General features: G+C 58.4%; 2 protein-coding genes across 4 annotated transcripts; one reads left to right on the top strand and one right to left on the bottom strand.

The window, feature by feature from the left end:
• The first annotated feature begins 3,876 nt into the window (after positions 1 to 3,876).
• PEX10 (peroxisomal biogenesis factor 10) lies at positions 3,877 to 9,537 on the top strand. Of its 2 annotated transcripts, XM_042257383.2 has the most exons (7): positions 3,907 to 4,087; positions 4,522 to 4,704; positions 5,027 to 5,107; positions 5,461 to 5,861; positions 7,038 to 7,213; positions 7,310 to 7,445; positions 8,170 to 9,537. In XM_042257383.2, the coding sequence occupies exons 2-7, from the start codon at positions 4,587 to 4,589 to the stop codon at positions 8,236 to 8,238; spliced, it is 981 nt and encodes a 326-aa protein (XP_042113317.1). In that variant the 5' UTR covers positions 3,907 to 4,087; positions 4,522 to 4,586; the 3' UTR covers positions 8,239 to 9,537. The 2 variants fall into 2 exon arrangements, with proteins under 2 accessions (XP_027831545.1, XP_042113317.1); XM_027975744.3 differs by lacking the exon at positions 4,522 to 4,704 and having other exon boundaries at positions 3,877 to 4,087.
• RER1 (retention in endoplasmic reticulum sorting receptor 1) lies at positions 9,483 to 20,209 on the bottom strand. Of its 2 annotated transcripts, XM_027975745.2 has the most exons (8): positions 20,070 to 20,209; positions 16,641 to 16,722; positions 15,198 to 15,302; positions 13,483 to 13,582; positions 12,210 to 12,288; positions 10,889 to 11,024; positions 10,187 to 10,322; positions 9,483 to 10,069 (listed from the first exon to the last, which is right to left on the bottom strand). In XM_027975745.2, the coding sequence occupies exons 2-7, from the start codon at positions 16,719 to 16,721 to the stop codon at positions 10,233 to 10,235; spliced, it is 591 nt and encodes a 196-aa protein (XP_027831546.1). In that variant the 5' UTR covers position 16,722; positions 20,070 to 20,209; the 3' UTR covers positions 9,483 to 10,069; positions 10,187 to 10,232. The 2 variants fall into 2 exon arrangements, with proteins under 2 accessions (XP_027831546.1, XP_042113318.1); XM_042257384.1 differs by having other exon boundaries at positions 9,483 to 10,322.
• Positions 20,210 to 20,285: the final 76 nt, after the last annotated feature.

Genomic DNA, 20,285 nt, shown 5'->3' on the forward strand with positions numbered 1-20,285 from the left:
TCAGTCGCAGTTCTGCCACAAGGATGGTACCACTTCCCACCTTGGCCCCTCAAGCTGCAAATTCCTGTCCCATTCTCCCTTGAAGCCTGACAGAGGCCCAGGGCCCCCAAGTCCAAGCACCCCATTGAGTAAGGAATCATACTGGCCTTGGCCACTGGCAGAGTCCCTGGCCAGCGCCTGTGCCCTGAAATCTCTCGACATTACTTCCCAGGCCAGCTCAAGCCCTAGGCAGCCCCTGTCCCGTCCCCTCTCCCAACAAGCCCCTGGCCAGGCACTGCTCTGGGTCCTGTGACGGGGGGTGGGGGGAGTTGGGGAGGCCTTTGCCCCAGGGGCTGGTGGGAGTCCCAACTCAGTTCTGGGGGGCCACCCACAGAAGGCAGCTGCCTGGCGGGTAAGGTGTACTCCCAGCCCAGCAGCACCGCTGGCTAGAGGAACCTGTTCTCCGGGTTTGTCCCCAGGGAGAGCTGCACCCTAACGGCCAGTCCCTCCAGCTGTAGGGAAAGGGGGAATTGGGCCAGTCCAGCACCACACCTGGGGCCGGAACTGCAGCAGCCCACCCCCGACTCTATTCCCACTGCCCCACTAGGGGCAGCAGTGCGCACTTCTGCTCCACGTGCCACAAACAGCCTGCTCAGTCAAGGACCCAGGCCTGACAGCAAAGCTGACCCAAGGTCCCCAGCCATCTGTGTCTCCCCACACCACCCCCAGGTTAGCATCTCAGCCTCACTGGCTCCTCAGCCATCCTCAGACGATGAGAAGCACCTGCTCCCCATTATAGGATATGCCAGGGGATCCAGGGTTCCAGGAAAGGCTCTGCTGGGAGCAGACCACCCCCAGTCCCAGGGCAGCGGTGCACCCAGCCAGGTATCCTGCCATGCTTGGAAGACCCCATGCCCTGGAGATTCGGGAGGAGGGGGTCACACAGCAAGACCACCTTGGCAACAGTCCAGTGCTGCAAGCTGACCCACTATGCCCCTCCTTCCTTCTCTGGACAGGTATTCCTGAGCTGGGCTCGAGGGCACAGCAGCTGCCCAAGCAAGAAGGTATGTCCAGTGAAGCTGGTCTCTCAGCAGAGGGACACAGACCAGCTGGCCAGCCTGACCACTGGGCTGCTGGGTGGGGCTGGGGGAGGTTGGGAGATGAGCAGGGGAACCAAGAGAGTGTGCATAGGGCTGCCCCCCATGCTGAGCTCAATGAGGGGCCATAGCAAGTGTCCTGAAGGAGGGACCGATCTGACAGTGTGAGGAAGTGACTGAATTCAGTGGCGAGGTGAGGACCCTGCTCCCACTGACTCAGACCCAGCCCTGCCCAAGCCTGCAGCTGCTGATACACACAAAATAGGCACTTTATAAGCATCAGTTCCTTATATCTGCATCCCCATTCCGCAGACCAGAAAACTGAGGCCCAGGGGTGTCAGAGGGAGCAGGTGAGTTCCCGTAGATGAGGTTACACAGCTGAGGTCACAGCAGGTCCCTGGCTCAGCTGCTTCTGCAGAAAGGGAGCCAAATGAAGTAGAGGACGTCTAGGCCCCATGCGGGGTCTACACCCAGTCAGATATGTGCCTGCTCCCAGTGGCCAAGTCCTTGCGGGTCTTCCCCTTCCTGTCCCAGGAGCCAGAGTTGGTCAGAAGTCACATGGTGAGGCCTCCAGCAGAAGACCATCGCACGCCCGGGGCTCCAACCTGCCTGGCCACCAGGGGACAAGGACAGCTGACTCTTGACCAGGCTGGGACTTCCCGTCCACCCCGACTTCCTTCTGAAACTGTCTCATCCCTCTCCTTAGCCATGTGGCCATCTCTGCACCCTGCTAGCCTCACTCCTTCTTTGGTTTTGATCCAGATTCACTCTTTAGGTGAGACTCACTACCCAGTCCTCTACAATTCTACTGCTACCCTGGCGGAGCAAGTGGGCTGATGGCGCCACCTGCTGGCCATTCTGGGCTCTGACCCTGCTCCCAAAAAACCCAAGTCACAGTTAGGGCCCTCGGACCCCAAGTAACCAGCTCCACGGCAGGTGAAGACACCGGGGGTGGCCTGGACCCAGTTGGATCCCAGGCCCCACTTCCCTGAGAACAGTCACACAGTAACAGTTTCTGGCCTTGCCCTGCCCAGTGTGGCAGTGCTGGTAGGAAGACCTGGACATGCAGTGCGGGGCAGGGAGGTGGAACCAGCCGGTGGGGGAGGTGACACAGGTTAGGCCTGCCCCTCAAGGTTCTGACGGAGCCAGGTGGTAACCCTGAGGAAGGGGACAAAACCTCTTCAAATCAACCTTGGTGCTGGTGGACACTGTCTGTGCAAACCCACAGGCCAGGGCGTCTCTGGGGCCAGCCTGTCTGACGAGAGTTGGCCAGAAACTAGTGAGGCTTGTGTCTCCACCTGGCCTCTGCCTGAGGGTCCACCCCAGACTACAAACCAAAGCAGTGGGTGGCCTCTGTGACCAGGGTACACAGACAAGGGCACCACTCCAAGGGTCACTGGGGCTTCAGTAGCAGGAGGGACTGTGGGACCACCCAGGTCCTGTCTCCTCCCTCTAGGTGGGGCCTGCCTGCACCTGGTGGAGCCCGACGAGACCTGAGTCTGTCCCCAGGCTGGCTCCGTGCAGCTGAGCTGTGCTGCCTGGGCACATACCAACATTCATGTGGGAGCAAAAGTGAGGCAGGAGCTGCAACCCATCTCAGCCCACACCCTCCCAGCCAAAGTCAGGGCCCTGGTGGTTCCCCTACCCCCTCGGGTCACATGCCTCCTTTCTCTCCTACCCCTTAGGTCCGAAAGGACAAGGCCCTCTGGTCCTTGTGGCGCGTCCCTACAACCCCCTCCACTGAGGCACACATACAACTGAGGCACACATACAGACACTTTGATGCTGCAGTCCATGGGGACAAAAAGAGTCGGACACAACCGAGTCATTGAACTGATGGCCTGCTCACTTCTCAAGTGACTCAGTGGTAAAGAATCTGCCTGCTAATGCAGGAGACACAGGAGACTGGTTTGATCCCTCAGTGGCGAAGATCCCCTGGAGGAGGAAATGGCAACCCACTCCAGCATTCTTGTCTGGAGTATTCCATGGACAGAGGAGCCTGGCGGGTGACAGTCCATGGGGTGGCAAAGAGTTGGACAGACTGAGCAAGCACACACACACACACAACCTGCTCCAGACCCAGAGCCCTTAGGACACCCCAACTGCCTCCTCTCACTGCCCTCTCCCCAGGCCCCTCACTGGGCCCTGAACTGCAGCTCAAGTCCAGCTGTAGCCTGTGCCTGGGCATCGGGATCCCCTCTGGTGCGTGGCCTCCCAGTCTCCCCACCCCCCACCCCTCACCCCTGCGGCCCTCTTTGGTCCCTGCTCTGAGAGAAGCTGAGAGGAGTCGGGGGTCTGCACGTGTGGGTCAGCCGCTAGTATAAACACCGAGGTTCAAGAATCCGCGCTCCCTGCCCTCTCCCGGGCCCCAGAGCTCCTTTCCTGGGCCCACAGGCGGGTCGCAAGTATTAGAACTCAGGGGCGCCAGCGCCCCTCAGAGAGAACTGCAGGGAGCGGGGAGACCACAGCCCACCTTACTTCCGGCCCCGGGGGCGGCCAAGTGCCCCACCAAGGGGAGTCAGCACCTGCTGTGGCTCTGACTCCTCTCCCAGTTTCTGGGGGCCGTCCCCGCGGTCACTTCCCACACTGTGCCGCTCACCAGTCCCCGGCTCACCCGCCCCCTTCACCCGCCCCCTCCACCCGCCCCCTTCACCCGCCCCCTTCACCCGCCCCCTCCAGCCCTGCGTCCGCACCCTGGGCCAGGTTCGCGCCGCTCGGACCGCGCCGCTGTCAACCCCGCCCCGCCCCAGGCCCCGCCCTCAGTGACGCGCAAGGTCTGCGCCGCACGCCGAGCCCAGTTGTCATCTGGCGCCGCCTCGTGGGCGTGGCTATCTGGGTGCCTCCGTCGCCTCCCTGTACCCCGGTCCCCAAGATCCCCGCGGCCCTGCGACCCTTGACCATGGCTTCCGCGGCCGCCAGCCCGCCGGAGGTGGTCCGCGCGGCGCAGAAGGACGACTACTACCGCGGCGGGCTGCGGAGCGCGGCGGGCGGCGCCCTGCACAACCTGGCAGGTGAGGGCCGCTGCAGGGGTCTTGGGGGCCGTACGGGCCGTGGGGGCGCGAGGCGGGAAAACGAGCCCCAGGCCCGCCGGTCAGCCCTCTGCAGGCTCGGCCTAACCCTGCGCGCCCCGCGAGACCTGAGCTGAAGGAAGGAGCGGATGCTCCGGTCTTTGACCCCTGCTGCAGAGGGCGAGGGCGGAGGCCAGGCACCAGGCGCAGAAGAATTCACGGCTCTGCTGACACGAGGCTACCGTGGAGCAGGGTCGTTGGAGTACAGTGTAGGGGCAAGAGGGTGGGGTAGATTCCAGCCGACAGCGGGCTCCTTCGGAGCAGCTGAAGGGAAGCTGGACTGTACACTGGGGTCGGGTGGCCATGGGCCGGCCTTGGGCAAGAGAGGAACACGACAGGATCAAAACAAATGGCCCGTGTATTAATTTTGCTAACAGGTTCACTTACTCCATGCCAGACACTGCTCTCCGTGCTTCAGAACATTAACTCGTTTTGTTAACACATGCCTGCCTGGAGGACCTGTTGCCATTACCCTCCTCAGAGACAGAAAAATGGGGATCACAGAGATATAACTCACCTGAGCTCACAGCCAGCAGTGTGGGAGCTCCGGTTTGATGCTGGTCAGTGGTCTTGGCTTGAGCTCCCGGTCACTGTGTTACACTGCCTGTCCTTGTGGTTCTCTAGGTTCTAGAGCAGTTGCCTAGGTGGATCCTGGAGGGGGCATGGCTGCAGGTGGGTAGGTTCTCAGGACACTCAGGGCCCAGGCGAGGCAGGTGTCAATGGAAAGAGTGAACAGCGTGAGAGTCCAGGGAGCGCGAGCAGAGTGTGGGGAGCGAGTCAGGGGCTCGCTGAGCCTGGGCAGCAGGAGCGAGGATTGTTCTGACCCTCATGCCCCACGGCCCCCAGCCCCTCAGGAATAACGCATACAGTTTCTCCTCTCAGGTGCGAAGAAGTGGCTGGAGTGGAGGAGAGAGGTAGAGCTGGTGTCAGATCTCGCCTACTTCAGCCTCACCACACTAGCAGGTAGCGGCCACAGTGCAACCTCCCGAGGGGCCCTGAGGACAGGAAAGGACTGCCTGCAGAGGGAGCTTTCTGGAGGTGCTTCACAGTGTCCCTCAACTGGCCCGCATGCAGCCTCTATGAAGGAAGGGACCCAGACCCCTCCCTAGGTGGGGCCCAGGCCCTGAGTCCAGGCCAGGCCTCTGGAAGCCCTGAGGTTCCCTGTCACATCTGTCTAGGACTGTTTCTCTGCAGCTGAACCTGTGGCCCGAGGGGTCCCAGCACTGTGCCCTGCCACAGGGTGTGGGCTGTGAGGATCATCCTTCGGAGGGGAGGTGGGGGCCCGGTAGAGATCACTGAGGCCCCTCTCCCTGCAGGCTACCAGACCCTTGGGGAGGAATACGTCAGCATCGTGCAGGTGGGCCCATCACAGCGCCACGTGCCCTCAAAGCTGCGACGCGGGGTCCTGGTTGCGCTGCACACCGTCCTGCCCTACCTGCTGGATAAGGCCCTGCTCCACCTGGAGCACGAGCTGCAGGCTGCCGGCGACAGCGCTTGGCCCTTGCGGGGCAGCCTGGCCCCCAGCAGCCAGTCAGGGGTGAGGCGCTGGGTGCACCGGCGCATGGCCGGCCTGACAGAACAGCAGCAGGGGGTGCTCCTGCGGGCCATGTCAGTGCTCAGGCAGGGCCTCGGGTGCCTCCAGCGTCTCCACGTGGCCTGGTTCTACATCCACGGTGTCTTCTACCACCTGGCCAAGAGGTTCACGGGCATCACCTACGTAAGTAACAGGTCTGGCTTGTCTGTGGAGGCTGTTCTTCGGGGACTATGCCCACAAGCAGTCACAGGGCCGGAGCTGAAATCCCCACTGGAAGCATGGGTCTTGTCGGGTCCTGTTTTACTAAAAGACCGGAGGAAGTTTGGTTTCCAAATACCCTGATGAGGGTGGGGTGAGCCTTTTTTCCACTGCCAGCACCTGTGGCCACGTTGCTGTATACCCGGGCTCCTGGGCCCTATGCCCACCCCATCCAGGCCATCCTTACAGAGGGTCAGGTTTGGGGCCATCCCCCTGAGGATGACCCAATAACAACCACATGGACCCTGTTGCCACCAGCATCCCTGCTAGCCTCCCACCTGGGGAGGTCTGATGGTCTCTCTAGACCTGGTGGTCTCCGCCCATCACAGGGACTCCAACCCTGCTGGGTCTCAGCTGATGCCCTGGCTTCAGAGTTCATCCAGAAGGCCTCCCCTTGGGCCCCACCTCCCCAAGGTCTCCAGGCTCTCCCCCACCCCCTGGCCTCCCTTGGCAGGGGTGTCCAGCGCCTCTGCGCCTCCTCCTCCCAGCTCCAGTGCTCACTGCACCCGCACTACCCGTTGTGTCAGGTGTCTGTCGAGCTGCTGCAACCCACTCAGGGCCTCGGGGCAGCCACGGGGTCTCTTGCTCCGCAGACACCAGGGCCCCACCTCTTGGGCTCCGGCTGGTCTGGCTAACCTGACAGTCCCTGCTCCCAGCTAGGAAAGGAGACAGCAGTGGAGGGCAAGCAGCTTTCCATTGGAGGATGTGGCTGGGAGTCCCAGCCTGCAGAGAGTCACCTGGGCAGCCCAGGGCCTTGATACAAGCAGGAGCTTCTGTTTCCGAATGGGGATGAGTAGTGGATCTGCCATGCAGGGCTCGCCTGCCGTCCGCAGGGCTCCCCCGCTCAGGCCTCTTTGCTGGTTCCTTTTCTGTGAGGCTTGAGTGCCTAGCAGTCCCCTTCCTACGATGCCTTGCTTGCAACCAGTGACCTGCAGGCTCCCATCGCCATCCTCGTTGCTCAGTGCTGGGCCCACCAGGCACTCCTGCCCGCTCCCGCAGCCAGAGGCAGGCTTGGCTTAATCCCACCTGAAGGCCAGGCCCTTGGGCTGCTCAGTGCCTCACGCCCTCTGACCATGTGACTATCCCCTGGGTCCCTGACAGCTCCGTGTCCGCCGCCCACTCGCAGAGGACCCTCGCGTTCGCGCCAGCTACCAGCTGCTGGGGCTGGTGTCCCTGCTGCACCTGGCGCTGGCTGTGGGCCTGCAGCTCTACGGCTTCCAGCAGAGGCAGCGCGCCCGGAGGGAGTGGAGGCTACAGCGCGGCCTGTCCCACCGCAGGTGTGTGGGATAGGGCAGGGGCGCAGGGCAGGGGCTGGCTCCGCAGGTGCCCGGCGGGACTCCAGCTCAGTTGTCCCATCTACCCACTCCCACCAGGAGCCATGCGGAGGAAAGAGCAGTTTCCAGAAACCCACTGTGCACACTGTGCTTGGAGGAACGCAGGCATTCGACGGCCACGCCCTGTGGTCACCTGTTCTGCTGGGAGTGTATCACCCACTGGGGCGACACCAAGGTGGGCGTCTGGAGCATTCCTGTCCCCAAAACCGCCTGTCATTTGGGGGAGGGGCGTGCTTCTAGAAGCCTCCAGGTAGGCTGGACCCGGGGCAACATCTGGAGTCAGGGCACTGCACTGGTGGAAGCTGGCGAAGCTCCGACCCAAAAAGAAAGGCCCTAGAGTCCTGGGGCCAAAGCTCAGCCTTGAGACCTTGGAGTGTGGGGTCCAGCAAGCCAGGGGGCCAGAGCAGGGGACTTAGCTCGTAGGCCTGTAACGGTTCCAGGGAGGGGCAGCCCCTGGGCCCCCGTGTACCTCCCCATCTCTTCTGGGGGCCTGAGGCCCAGCCTGCCTGGTTCCTCAGCCCACAGGGCCCCAGGGGCAGAGGTGCTACAGCCTCCTCCTGGGGTCCAGGCCGCCCTGCAGAAGCCCCAGGAGCACAGGCACTGCCTCCCACACGGCCCATGTGGGGCATGTGCCCTCACAGGGGGGACCCAGTCCCGAGGGGTGGGGACAGGACACCAGTTCACACCCCGGAACTCCTGAGAGACTCCGGGTGGCCATGGTCTTTTAATGGCCAAGCACTCTCCCCATCCCACATCTCCTCACTGGTCACTGTCCCTGTCATGCGCCCCGACTGCCTGCAGTGTCTCTCAAAATGCTTTCTCTAAGAGACACGGGTACATCCATTTTATTGGAGATGCTGTGCTGGGTGGCCTGTGACTGTTCCCCCCCCCGTCCCCAGACGGAGTGTCCCCTCTGCAGGGAGAAGTTCCTCCCCCAGAAGCTGGTCTACCTGCGGCACTACCGCTGACCCCTTGCTGGAAGAGCAGTCTTATTCTCATCGACTTCTGCACAGACATCGAGAAAATCTCAAGACTTCTGTCACGAGTGATACCATGCCAGCTGCCACGAGGATGGGCACCGGACCTGGACTTGGACCTGGCTAATGCAGGCCTGCAGGGCAGGCTGGGTGGGGACCTGCTGGGCAGCCAGTCCACCCTCAGAACGCCCCTCCCTTCCCCAAACCACTCACTCATAGGGTGGGGCCTGACTGACCTGGAGCCAAGCACCAGCAGTTTACCTTCCCAGCATGATAGTCCTGCAGCCCAGAAGACCCACGGACCTCACCCTTGTCACTGGAGCTGGCTTTGGAGGGCAGGAGCACAACTGTTCCCAGAAAGCCAGAAGTTGTCATCAACCCTAACACCTCTGGCACATGCCTTCTAGTGAATGGTCAAGTCTGCTTCCCATTCTAGAACACGGCAGTGTATGTTCCGGCCTTACCACAGGAGGGGTCTCCTCCCGCGTGGAGCACCTAGCGGGCCAGCCAGCTTGCCATCACCACTCACCACTGTGGCCAGCCTGCTTCCTGCCACTTTGGTTATCTTCAGATTTTTAGATCTGCTCAAATCCTGCAGACTGGATTTTGGCATAGGCATCCTTACAGCACCAATTCCACAGGAGTGCTGGTGTGCTGACGCTGTGAGGGGTGCACACACCCATGTGGAAGGGCCTCTTCTCCACGTGACTTGGTGGCCAAGGCCCTCCTCAAGAGGTGGAGGTCAGCCCCAGAGATGGGCTGTGACCACGGGCCCCGCTCCAGGCAGGCAGGAGCACAGGAGGAGGCTCCGTGGGTCCTAAACCCCGTCCTCACACGGTCAACGAGTGGCTGCAACTTCCCGTCGTCTCACATCAGTGCGCTTACCGGGACAACAGTATGAAACAGTCGAGAGCACAGGCGCTGCAGGCGCCACGGCCTGGCAACAGGTACTGATCTCAACATCATTTATGCATGAAGCTTAAAATTCAGGTCAGGTACACAAAGATCTTCATGTGGCCTCTTAAAAGCAAGAGCTGCTTAGTTCAGATTTGCAAAAACTGGCAAAAGAAAGCCACAAGGGGAACACTTGAGGTCCGAAACTGAGACAGATGGAAATGGTGCTTGGAGCCAGGAGTCAGCGGCGTGGCAGTGTGACGGCCTCCCAGGGTGGCTGGGCGCCCCGCGGGCCCTCGTGGTGCAGGAGCTGTGGTGGGTTAGATAGAGACTACACGAGAGCGGGGACATTGTCTTTAATAAAATTGGAATTAAAAAGTCACTTAGTAAAATGTTTACGAGTATTGGTTTTTATCACATCAAAAAAGCTGACATGCAGGTTAAAGTTGTTTCCCCGTAGAAAGTGAGAAGCCGTGTATTAAAGCCCACGGCACTGGCCCTCCAGCCAGATGTCTCTGAAAGGGGCTGCTGCCGAGAACACACTTAAAACAACTCTTGACGTATCAAAGAAAGGTGTCAAAATAATCTCAAACAATTAAAATATATATTTGTAATTCCAGGCCCTCAAAAGCAATCATGGTCGTTAAGAATAAAGTTTTGAGTCATCATGGTAGAGGCCAACTCGACACATCTCCCGTGAGATGAACTGGGAAACTGGCATTGGAACCCGCAGCTAAGGGAGCGGCTGCTCCGGTGGGCGCGCATCCTCCACGCAGGCGGTGGGCGTCCTCAGAGGCAGCAGCCGGGCGTCCTACATCCCTCCGTGGGCCTGATTCCGCCGCCAGCCGGCTGCCCACCCTCCCCAGACCGCCCGGCTGTCCCCCAGCCTGCGTTCCACTACAAGTCCAGCGTCTGCACACCTGACCGGCTGGAAAATAAATCAATGCGATTCGGTTTAAATGCCAGTTTCTTCAAAAACCTGATACTTCAGTTACAAATAATCGAAGCTTCTTTTTAGAAAGAAAATAACTCCCTTGTACTCAACTACTGTATGTGAGAAGAGAAGGCGCTGTGAGGCAGCAGGCGGCCGTCTAGCTGGCGAATGTCTTGCCCGCGTCCTCTTTCCCCTTGTATGTCCTCTTGCCGTGCGTGAATGGGATGTACCGGTACTTGATCATGTGCTGGGACAGACAGACAGACGTATCTCAGCATGGCCTCCCCATGGCCCAACTCCCCTCCAGCTCTGAGTCCCGTCTTTGCTGCATGCAGGCAGGAAGCCAGGGCTCCTCAGACACCCCTGTCCCCCTACCGCCTGGCTGAGCCAGCTGAGCTGCTGGGAACCCCAGGAGTAGAGGACGGGTTTTGTAACCCCCACTCTGTGGGCAGAACGAACTAGAGCTACCAAGCTGGGAACCCGGGGTTGGGGGAAAAGAGGACAAAGTGGAGCCGCCCTGTCACCAAGGACGGCTTAGGCTGATGTGGGCATCACATGATGTATCCTGGGCCCTCACTGTCCCCTGGATGATGCGCCACACCTGAGGGTATGACCTGAGGCTGTGCTGAGGGCCCGGCCCTGTACATGGACCAGACACAGCGGCTGTGGCTCATGCCGGTGGCAAGCGCACACACCCACCAGACTGCACAGAGAGCAGGGTCTGCACAGCCCCGGTGTCTCGGACCAAAGCCTGGCTCAGAGCTCCTCACACCAGACGTGCTGTCTCGCGGCACAGTAGCACCTGAGCTTTACCTTTATCTGCCTCTTCATGGTGATACAGAACAGCATGATGAAGTACATCACCAGGATGGGCCAGAACACCGGGACGTTGAAGGCCTCAAAGAAGGTGCACACCATGGCCACCAAGATGCCCTTGGTCGCCGCGTGCCTGCGGAAGGAGAGGAGGCCAGTGGTCAGTGCAGGAGGCAACCCCGGAGGGTCGGGGGGAGCTACGTGTGGCATGTGCCATGTACTGCATGGGACACAGACACAAAGCGTAAAATGAGCAGTGGGACTGCTGGTGCCGCTCAGGCTGGTGGCTGGACAGGGATGCCACGTGCTGCAGGGTCACGTCTAGAAACCCAGTCCCAAGCCTCCAGCCCAAGTTCCACATGCCCGGCAGGCTGTCCCCCAGTGGCCAAGCAGCATCCCGCAAAACAGGTGCAACTAGACCTCAGGGCCACCCGCCTCCAGCCCAGGGCCAAACACTCCAGGGTCGCAGCCCTACTTCAAGTCCGTCTGGCTCTCCCTTTCTAGCAAGCAAAGGCTACCCCAGAGGACAGACAGGGCCCAGCCTCGCCCGCTGCCCACCCCTCCCCTAGCAGCCTGGGCCCAGTACTTCACACCCAACTGGGGCTGCACCTGCACCAGGAGGGTGGGGTGAAGAGGCCAATGACACAGGACAGGACAGACACACTCACAGACCCTCCCACGTCCCAAGCCAGCGGGGTCATCTCCACCCCCTCTCACACTCATCATTACATCACACACACGGGACCACCTCCAGGAGGCCTACAGACAAGTCAACCCCTCTTCACACCAACACCTGCCCTGTGCCCAGATCATCCAAGAACCAAGCGGGGAGGGAGCTAGTCCCCTCAGTGCAGAGCAGTGTACCCCCAGAAGCCGAGTCAGTCACCTACCCAGGACCCTCCACCCTGAAGCAGCCCCCCTTTTGTGGCTTCAAGGCACAGTGATGTTACTTTGCAACCCAGAGCAGGGTGGGCCCTGGAGGCCCCTAGGACCCCCCATGCCCAGCAGGCATATCTCACACTCTGGGTGAGACAACATCCAAGACAGGGAAACATACTAGAGCTGACATTTCTCTGAGGAGTCTAGGCTGCCAGCTCACCAGAACCAAAACACCTGCCCAGCTCAGAGCCACGTGTGGAAACAAGCACGGCGGGGAGGAGCATGCAGGGAGGAGCACGGGACAAGGGGGAGCACAGAGGGACAAGCACGTGAGGAGCATGTGCAAGAAAAAGGGGGAACACACGGGGAGGAGCACGCATGGTGGTACATGGGTGGGGCGAGACGAACACGGGGGCAGGGACACAGGGGAAGAGGGACTCACCAGAACTTAAACTCTGGGAGCCTCCTGATGAAGGGTCGGAACTCCTCGTTCTGTTTGGTGGGTAATGAGGGGCCGTCATCTGAAAGGTCAGAGTCAGCAGGGTGAGGCGGGCAGTCCCGTCCTTCCTACAGTTCTAAGCTCCCCTAGGGCTTTGAACCAACAGCCCTGACACGTGAAACCCAGACTTTAACCAAACACAAAATGAGGATTTCGGCTGATTTTAAAACTGATTCACAGCTTTAGATTTGTATGAGAATTTCTCGTTAAGACCACTTCCAGAGATCGTGTAAAAAATTCACCCCCATGCCGATTTCCAGGAACCCATCAACCGGACGACCTGAGACCTGAAGGGAAGGGAAGAGACGAGCACACACAGCCACGAGCAGGCAGGGGCGGGAGCCGCATTGGCTCGAGGGGGCACTGGGCTCGGGACAGCTGCCCTCCGCCACGAGCCGGGAATCCCACCCCACCCCACCCCACCTAGGAAGGTGCCCTCCCCAGTGACACATGGAGAAACTGAAGCCTACACATAGGCCTCTTGCTTTCTAATTCCCCAAATGGCAACAGTAAATGAAAGGGTTGTTTCCTTTGATATTTTCATCAGATACTTCACAGAGAAAACACATAGTTCTAGTCATGATCTGCAGTCTGGACAGTGTCTCTGCCACAACGAGCAGGATCCCACGGGCTCCACAGGAGCTGCAATGGGTGTTACCAACATGGCAGCGTCGGCCCAAAGGAAGGCCTTAGCATCTGGTCACGCACCGCCTTATCCCCAGCTGGCTGGCAGGCATGCACTGAGGCCTCCATCTGGCCCAGGTATGCCAGGAGCAGCCAGAGCCAAGAACTCTTCAACCCACTGTCCTGGGACATCAAGGGGCCAGTGGCCTCAGTGAGCCACGCCAGCCAGTATGGATGCCTGCTTTTGCGAGAAGGGACCTTGGCTAGACCAGCTGCCTAGGAGGCAGGCCCCAGCTCACCCCACCCTACCCCTCCATCCCACCCCTGCACAGGATACACAGCCCCAAGGTCCAGTTTCCTCATCTGCCAAACACAGAAAGGAAGAAGCGCCCACCTCCTGTGACTGTGACAGGGTTTATCAAGTCCTTCTACAAACTTGCCAGGATCACAGAAGTTCCAAGTACATTTTAAACACCTAAAGAACAGTCTCCAAAGTTGAGATTTCAAATGTTTCTGGAGAAAACAGCAGTTCTGTGAAGCACATAAAATCACAACTTGCCCCAAACAGTGAAGGAGGCACGCTCCACTGTACCTGAATCTTCCATTAACGAAGGGTCCACTTTTGGAGAAAGGAAAGCTATGAAGAGATTCAGGTGGTAGATTCCCAAGGCATAGGTCACGATGTACCAACCCTAGAAGAGAAGGGACATGGTCAGTGAGGCCACTCCAAACCCAGTCCTTGTCTCGACTGAACCCACGTGGACACAAGCTCAGAACAAGTGAGAGAAGAGCAGTGAGCGTCCACAGTGACAGTGAGTCTCAGGCTGTACTGTGGGTCTTGAGCGTGGACAAGCCAGCGTCCAGTCAAATGCACCCAAAACCTAAAGCCAGCAGAGCCCCGGAAGAGAGCAGAAATGGGGTGCTTCACAAAGCCACACACCCAAGCTGCACACCCAGGTCACAGGTCTGTCCTTGCCAGCAGCCCCCAATGTGGACACGGGCCCCGAACCAGCCCAAGACCTGAGAGTTCAGCTCCCTGCAGCAGGTGTCTGGCACCACACACACCATGCGAGGACTGCTCATAGCCTCTGCCCAGAAGAAATCCAGAACCAGAAAATCAGGAAACCACCGAGTCACAGAGTATTATGGAGAAAAACCTTCCTCAGGAGACACAGAGGAGGGCGTATGTCTGCCACTGGGCTTCTTGGCCACATGGCACGTAGCATCTTAGTTCCCGACCAAGGATCGAACCTGGGTCCTGCATTGGAGGTCCTAACCACTGGACTGCCAGGAAAATCCTCAGCTCATTCTTAAAGGAGTGAGTTTATCCAATGAGAACCAGAACTGCACTGCATGACCAATTCTAAAAGCCCAAACATTTTCAAACAAACCAGCTGAGATCTGTCACGCTGGCATTTGATGTCCTGATACCTTAAAAATGTTCAAGTGAGACAACAAAATCCTAGACGTGAAAAATTAACAGTTGAGTATTTACCCAGCTCCTGGTGGCAGGGCTGAGGCTGGAGGGAGGTCAGATCAGGCATGGACTTGGTGAGTCTAACCTGGGAAACTAGCCTGTACAGAACGTACCCCCATCCTGCCCAAATCCCCCAGTTCAAGGTTTCGAGGTCACTCTTTCCATGAAGACTGGACCAAGGTCCAATTTCTTAAGAACACCTAGACCCAATCATAGCAAACAACGTTAACTGTAGACTGCCAACACAAACCATGCCTGCTACAGAGCTGCTCCACCTTTGCACTGAGCAGGGTTAGGCTTCCTCTCAGAAACACAGACACAAGCACCACCACCGAAGATGAGTCTCTACACTCGGCTGAGGGGAGCGTTTCCCCCAGGGCTGGACGTAGGGCAGTGTCCAATGGGTGAAGTACCTGTCCTCACACCCACCCTTCTTAACCTGGGAGACACCCAGGAGGATGGGTCTGCTCTCATGGAGGAAACAGCTGTCGTGCCCAGGGAAAAAAACTCCAGACGAGGCGTGAGCCTCCCTGGTCTCAGGGTCCACAGGGGCTCCCACCTGGGAGCCAGGCAGTCAGCAGGGTTCAGGGAGGACGCCTGGCCCCTGGGAGAGCCCTCAGTCACCTCACCTGGTCCTCCTCAGATGCCAACCTGTCTCACGCACCCAGGGAATGAGGTGGCCAGTCCAGGTGATTTTGTCCCCATCCCCAGGAGGCCCAGCCAAGGGGCACCAGGAGGTCCCCTGAGCAGACCAGGACACTTCTACCCCAGAGACAGAAGGAGAAACAACCCTCCCACCTGCACACCAGGCCAGGTCCCGCGCCACCAACCTGCAGCAGGTAAACGCGGATCATGTAGATGAAGCTCAGGCCCAGTGTCACCACCCATCTCACGGCCGTGTGCGGCGTAGACTTGTCCAGCCAGGACTGGTAGATCTAGGAGGGACACAGACTGTGTTACGGCCGCCCTGCGGTTCCCGCTGCACAGCACGCCTGCTGCTGACCTTCGCGCCGAGCGGTAACTACAACTAATCCAAAAGTTACTTGCAACAGTTCTGGAGACGCATTCGTTCTTTAACCGAAGATATTATGGATCTCTCTTTCACAGCTGATGGTCCCACAGCATCGGCCTGAGGGGCCATCGTGGGGAGACAGAGAGGAGAGCAGAGACAGAGGAATGTTACCACTCTGCACCTGGGACTCAGCGCAGGTCCCGTCCCGTAGCCGCTTACCCTGGAGCTGGTCCCGCCCGCCCAGCAGTGGCAGGGCAGGGGGCGGGGAACAAACACAGCTGCAGAGCAAATGGCCAAATTCCTAGATTCACACATGTGCACACATGTCTATGTACGTGTGTACATCTGTGTAAGTATTTAACTAATATACACGTCTGTGTTCTCATTTTAATTTGAAGTTAATTCCCATTTTTTAGTTCTAATTATGAAAAATTTTAGTCATTCATAAGAGAGAATGTGAGCCCACAGAGGCCCATGACTTGGCTTCAATAATTATCAAGTTTTCCAGATGCTATTTTTTTTCTTTTAAAAGTCGACAGTTTTAGTTCTGAGTCCTACGTCAGTCTGTATGATCCTCTACCAAGTCAGACTTCTTCCTCCAAGACAGACGCTCACAGGCCTTGCTGTGGCCTGAGGGGTGGTCCTGCCATGGAGTGCAGACCTGGGGGTAGGGGTTGAGGAGACATGGACAAGGATGGACGTGGGTGGCTAAGGAAGGTGACAGTGAGGGCAGAGGCAGGGCAACGTGTATGCTAAGCATCAAGGCTTTTCACATTTTAAAAGTTGTTGAAAAAACGCAGAAGACAAGCATGTGGCCTGAACCACAGGAGACCTAGCATCCTCACAGTAACAAGACAAGATGCTTCTGAGTGTGAGTGTGCACCCCAGGGGGGCTGCTAGGACACTTACACTCCATGGGGAAATGCCCCAGGGTCAAGTCTCATTTAAATGTGTATGCTGCTGCTAAGTCGCTTCAGTCCTGTCCGACTCTTTGTGACCCCATAGACGGCAGCTCACCAGGCTCCCCTGTCCCTGGGATTCTCCAGGCAAGAACACTGGAGTGGGTTGCCATCTCCTTCTCCAATGCATGAAAGTGAAAAGTGAAAGTGAAGTCGCTCAGTCGTGTCAGACTCCTAGTGACCCCATGGACTGCAGCCTTCTAGGTTCCTCCGTCCATGAGATTTTCCAGGCAAGAGTACTGGAACGGCGTGCCACTGCCTTCTCCTTAAAGGTGTATACAGCTCTGCAACCCAAAACCAACCTGTCCAAGTCGTGTGAAAAATCTGTATACCACAGACGGCTTCCCATGGACAGAATCTCCCACACTGTCACCTTCAGACATTCTGTAAGCAAGAAAGACACAAAACAGTTTTATATTAAATAAACAGCATTCAAGGACCTAATCACTTTGCCCTATTTCCATCAACACCATCGAGCAGGTTTTTCCAGTATTCACTATTTCACATACAGGAGGCTTCCTGCCTGTGCCTTTACCACGAGTCATCCAGGAAAGAGAAAGGAGCCAGCGACATGCTCTGGTGGAGAGCCAGGAGGCCACGTGACATGCAAAGCAGCACCGGTGGACTTTCATTTCCGCTCCTGTCACCTGCTCACACTCCTCCCACCAGTCCCAGGGCCGCCCCGCTGGCTGCAAAGTCCTGTGGACACATTTGTGTCCACTTCCCTGGGGCCAGTGTGCAGCACAGGCAGCTAGGCCCACCTCCCCAGGGCTCTCCAGACTCGCCCACTGCCAGCATCTCCTCCTGCCGCTCCATAGGCTCCCAAGTGGCCCCTCTTTTCTAGGCCCCACCTGGTCTCTGTCCAGGCTGCTCCCCATGGTGCCAGGCCCTGTTCAGACCAGGTCCCCACTCCATGGCCAGGATTCCCAGTAGCCATCTGTCTGCACCCCAGTTCCTTATCTGTGCGTGGAGGTAACCCTATCTGCTCCTGACTGCTTCATCTGGCCGCGCGACTCCGTGAGGACTCAGCACATGAGAGCCCAAATTGCCAAGAGAAGGGTGGGCACCGTCACCCGTATGCCACAGCAGCGCGTCAGCCTCAGACAGTCAGGCCACTTGCTCAAAGTCAAGAGCAGCTCTGGCCTTGGCTCCTGCAGCCCAGCATGGCCCCCGCCTAAACCACAGAACAAAAAGGACGCAGAGGGCGGAAGGCCGTGCCAGTCCAAAGCTGGTGACGATGCTGGGGACAAGCTCTCACTGCCTCCCTACCACCGGCTTCCTCCCCCCATGTGACACCATGGCAGGGCTGGGGACCAGAAGTGGACTCCAACATGGAGTCCACCACCCCTGAGCGGTATGGTCCTCATCTGGAAGGTGGCACAGCCCTTCCCATTTGGGCAGACACCTGAGGCTTCCAACGGTCTGAGTCACCCCCTCGCTCAGCCTCTTCACGGCCAGGCTGGAGCCTGGATCTGCACATCCTCCTTGCATGCAGCCGCTAGTTAGCAAGCTCACAACGTGATCCGAGATCCCAGATGGAACACAGTACCAATTGCAGTGGCTCCTTGAACAAACGCAGGGGCGTCAACCCCAGCAGTCAACGATCCAAGTATAACTTTAGAGTCAGTCTCTGGACCCGCAGTTCAACCAATTGCAGATCGCGCAGTACTGCGGTACTGTTCTCATGAAAAAAATCCACATGAGAGTGAACCCATGTAGTCCAAACCCATGTTGTTCAAGGGTCAACAGTACAACTTTGATATGAAGATAATCTGAGCAGTCCCACAAGCACCAGCACATCTGTGCTAGAACGTCTGCTGATTCTGTAACACCATTTCCTGGGGCCCCGGAGTGGAGGGGCAGAGTGCCAAGGAGACTCAGAAATGCCCTTTGCTTTCCTGGGAGCCACGGTGAACTGAACAGGTGAACTGTAGCTCCTAGCCCTGTCTTTTGGGGAAGTTTGCCTCTACGTTCAACTGGGGAAAATTTCCTATTTTCAAAAGGGCTAAATTAGAGAAGGCCAGCCACCCTATTTAGACCAAAGTCAGGCCAAAAGAAAGCTATATCAGTAACATCATTTATCCTACAATTCCATACAAATGTTTCCCTATTTTACTTTTTTATGACCAAAGTGTCTACCATTTAAATGCTTTTACTTGAATTGAGGTATTAACGTTAGAGAAACACCTGCTGTTCCTCTAAAGTATGCCCTACACAGAGACAACCGCTTCTGTTTTGTTCTCTTAACTGAACGTGTGAAAGATCTTCCCACGACATGCTGACCAACTTCCCATCACCTGACATGACACATATACATTAACATAACTCCACACCTTGGCTGAACTCCTATCAACATTTAGAAGGTGAACTTTGGATCAAATGGCCTGTCTATGGCGTGACTCACAGGCCACTGTGGCCCTCCCCACTCTGTGAAACAGGGCCACAGCATCTCAGCACCCCGCTCCCCAGGCCTTTGGTGTGGAGTCAGCAGCCAGCCTTGTTAGAACCAGAGCGGGGCCTGGTTCTAACCAGGAGCAGCCCCGGGGAGGAAGGCAGCAAGATGGCCTTGTTCGGACTTGTTTCCAATCAGGGTGGCCCTCACACAGCTGCGCTGTCTGCAGTCCCCTGCAGTTCCAAGACCACCTCCTCAAAGAGGCCCTCCATGACTGTCCAACTGGCACCTGTCCCTCAGATCACATCACCCTGTTCTATTTTGTGGGACAATAACTTCAAGACTGCTTTTTGCCTCATTTCTCCTTCCTCCTACTAGAATGCAAGCTCCCGGAAGAGGAGCCTTGTCCCTCCACTGCCGGCCCCGTTATCCAGGAGGCCAGGCACAGAGCTAGCAGTGGGTTAAGTTCTCTGTCGGATGTCACTGCCTCAGGCTCAGCCACAAAGGAAACAAAGAAAAAAAACAAGATCAGACAGTTCGAAACAGAGACCAGGAGTATCACTTATGGGGGTTTGTGTGCAGAGTACCAGAGTCATCACTGCACCTGTCTGTGGAGCTGTCCCCACACAGACGCATCCCACACAGAGGACAGTCCTGCCTGGCACCGTTTGGTTCCCTCTGTCTCCCCTCATCTCCTGCCCCCTTTCTCCTGAGTCCCGAGCCTGGTAATTTCCCACACTTTCATCCTGCGATGATGTTCTCTTCTCTGAAAAGCCCTTCCAGACCTCACCCACCCGAGTGCTCGGCCAGGGCTCACGGCCGGCTCCTTTTCCTGGGCATGACCACCTTCCCGTCTCGACCACACCTGCACCACCAAGACCTGGGGGCCCTATATTCACCTACGAGGAGAGCTCCACCTTACACATCTCCGGGAATGAGACCAACCCGACCGAGTAGCAGGCGCCCCGGGACGCTCCCAGGCCCATGTGCCTGGGGCAGGTTTCCGGAGGCAGCTGTAGGACAGCACGCGGGGCGCCGTCGAGCCGGTCAGCCCGAACGCTCGGGATCTTCGGTGTGCAGAAGGGCCAGGTCTCGACCCCGAGCGATCCAAGTCCACCGCGGCGCTTCCTACCCAAGTCCCGCAGGCTGCCCTGGATCGGCGAGGACACCGAGGTCCCACGGCCCCGGGCAAGCAGCCGACCCCTCCCAGGACGCGCTACCAGGGAACTGGGGCCGGTCACCGCGGCGACCCCGGGGGTCCGGCCCTGCCCCAGTCTCACGCGCGCCCCTCAGGACCACGGCACCCGCCCGACCCCAGCCCCGCCCCGCCCGCCAGCACCTCGCGGTCCACTGCGGCCGAGCGCGGTCTCCCGAGGGCCGCGGGAAGAAGGACGCGGGTGGCTGCCGCGCCGGCGTTTCGCTCGGTCCGGGAAGGGGTAACCGAGCACTTCCGCTCAGTCCTGCGCGGCACCGCCTCCCGGGCTTCCAAGATGGCCGCCGGGGCGGGGCCGAGAGCCTCCAACCATTTCCGCTTCCGGTGCGAGCTCCCAACCCG

This window comes from Ovis aries, chromosome 12, assembly GCF_016772045.2.
Source record: "Ovis aries strain OAR_USU_Benz2616 breed Rambouillet chromosome 12, ARS-UI_Ramb_v3.0, whole genome shotgun sequence".
NCBI lineage: Eukaryota > Metazoa > Chordata > Mammalia > Artiodactyla > Bovidae > Ovis > Ovis aries.

Excerpts from the sequence above, each read along its gene's own strand:
- RER1 (XM_027975745.2), bottom strand. The coding sequence starts at position 16,721 with ATGTCTGAAGGTGACAGTGTGGGAGATTCTGTCCATGGGAAGCCGTCT. Across the intron at positions 13,583-15,197 it reads TCCGCGTTTACCTGCTGCAG|GGTTGGTACATCGTGACCTA; the intron begins GTTGGTGGCGCG and ends CTTCTCTTCTAG. Across the intron at positions 12,289-13,482 it reads TTCGTTAATGGAAGATTCAG|ATGACGGCCCCTCATTACCC; the intron begins GTACAGTGGAGC and ends CTGACCTTTCAG.
- PEX10 (XM_042257383.2), top strand. The coding sequence starts at position 4,587 with ATGCCTGCCTGGAGGACCTGTTGCCATTACCCTCCTCAGAGACAGAAA. Across the intron at positions 5,862-7,037 it reads GGTTCACGGGCATCACCTAC|CTCCGTGTCCGCCGCCCACT; the intron begins GTAAGTAACAGG and ends GGTCCCTGACAG. Across the intron at positions 7,214-7,309 it reads CGCGGCCTGTCCCACCGCAG|GAGCCATGCGGAGGAAAGAG; the intron begins GTGTGTGGGATA and ends CACTCCCACCAG.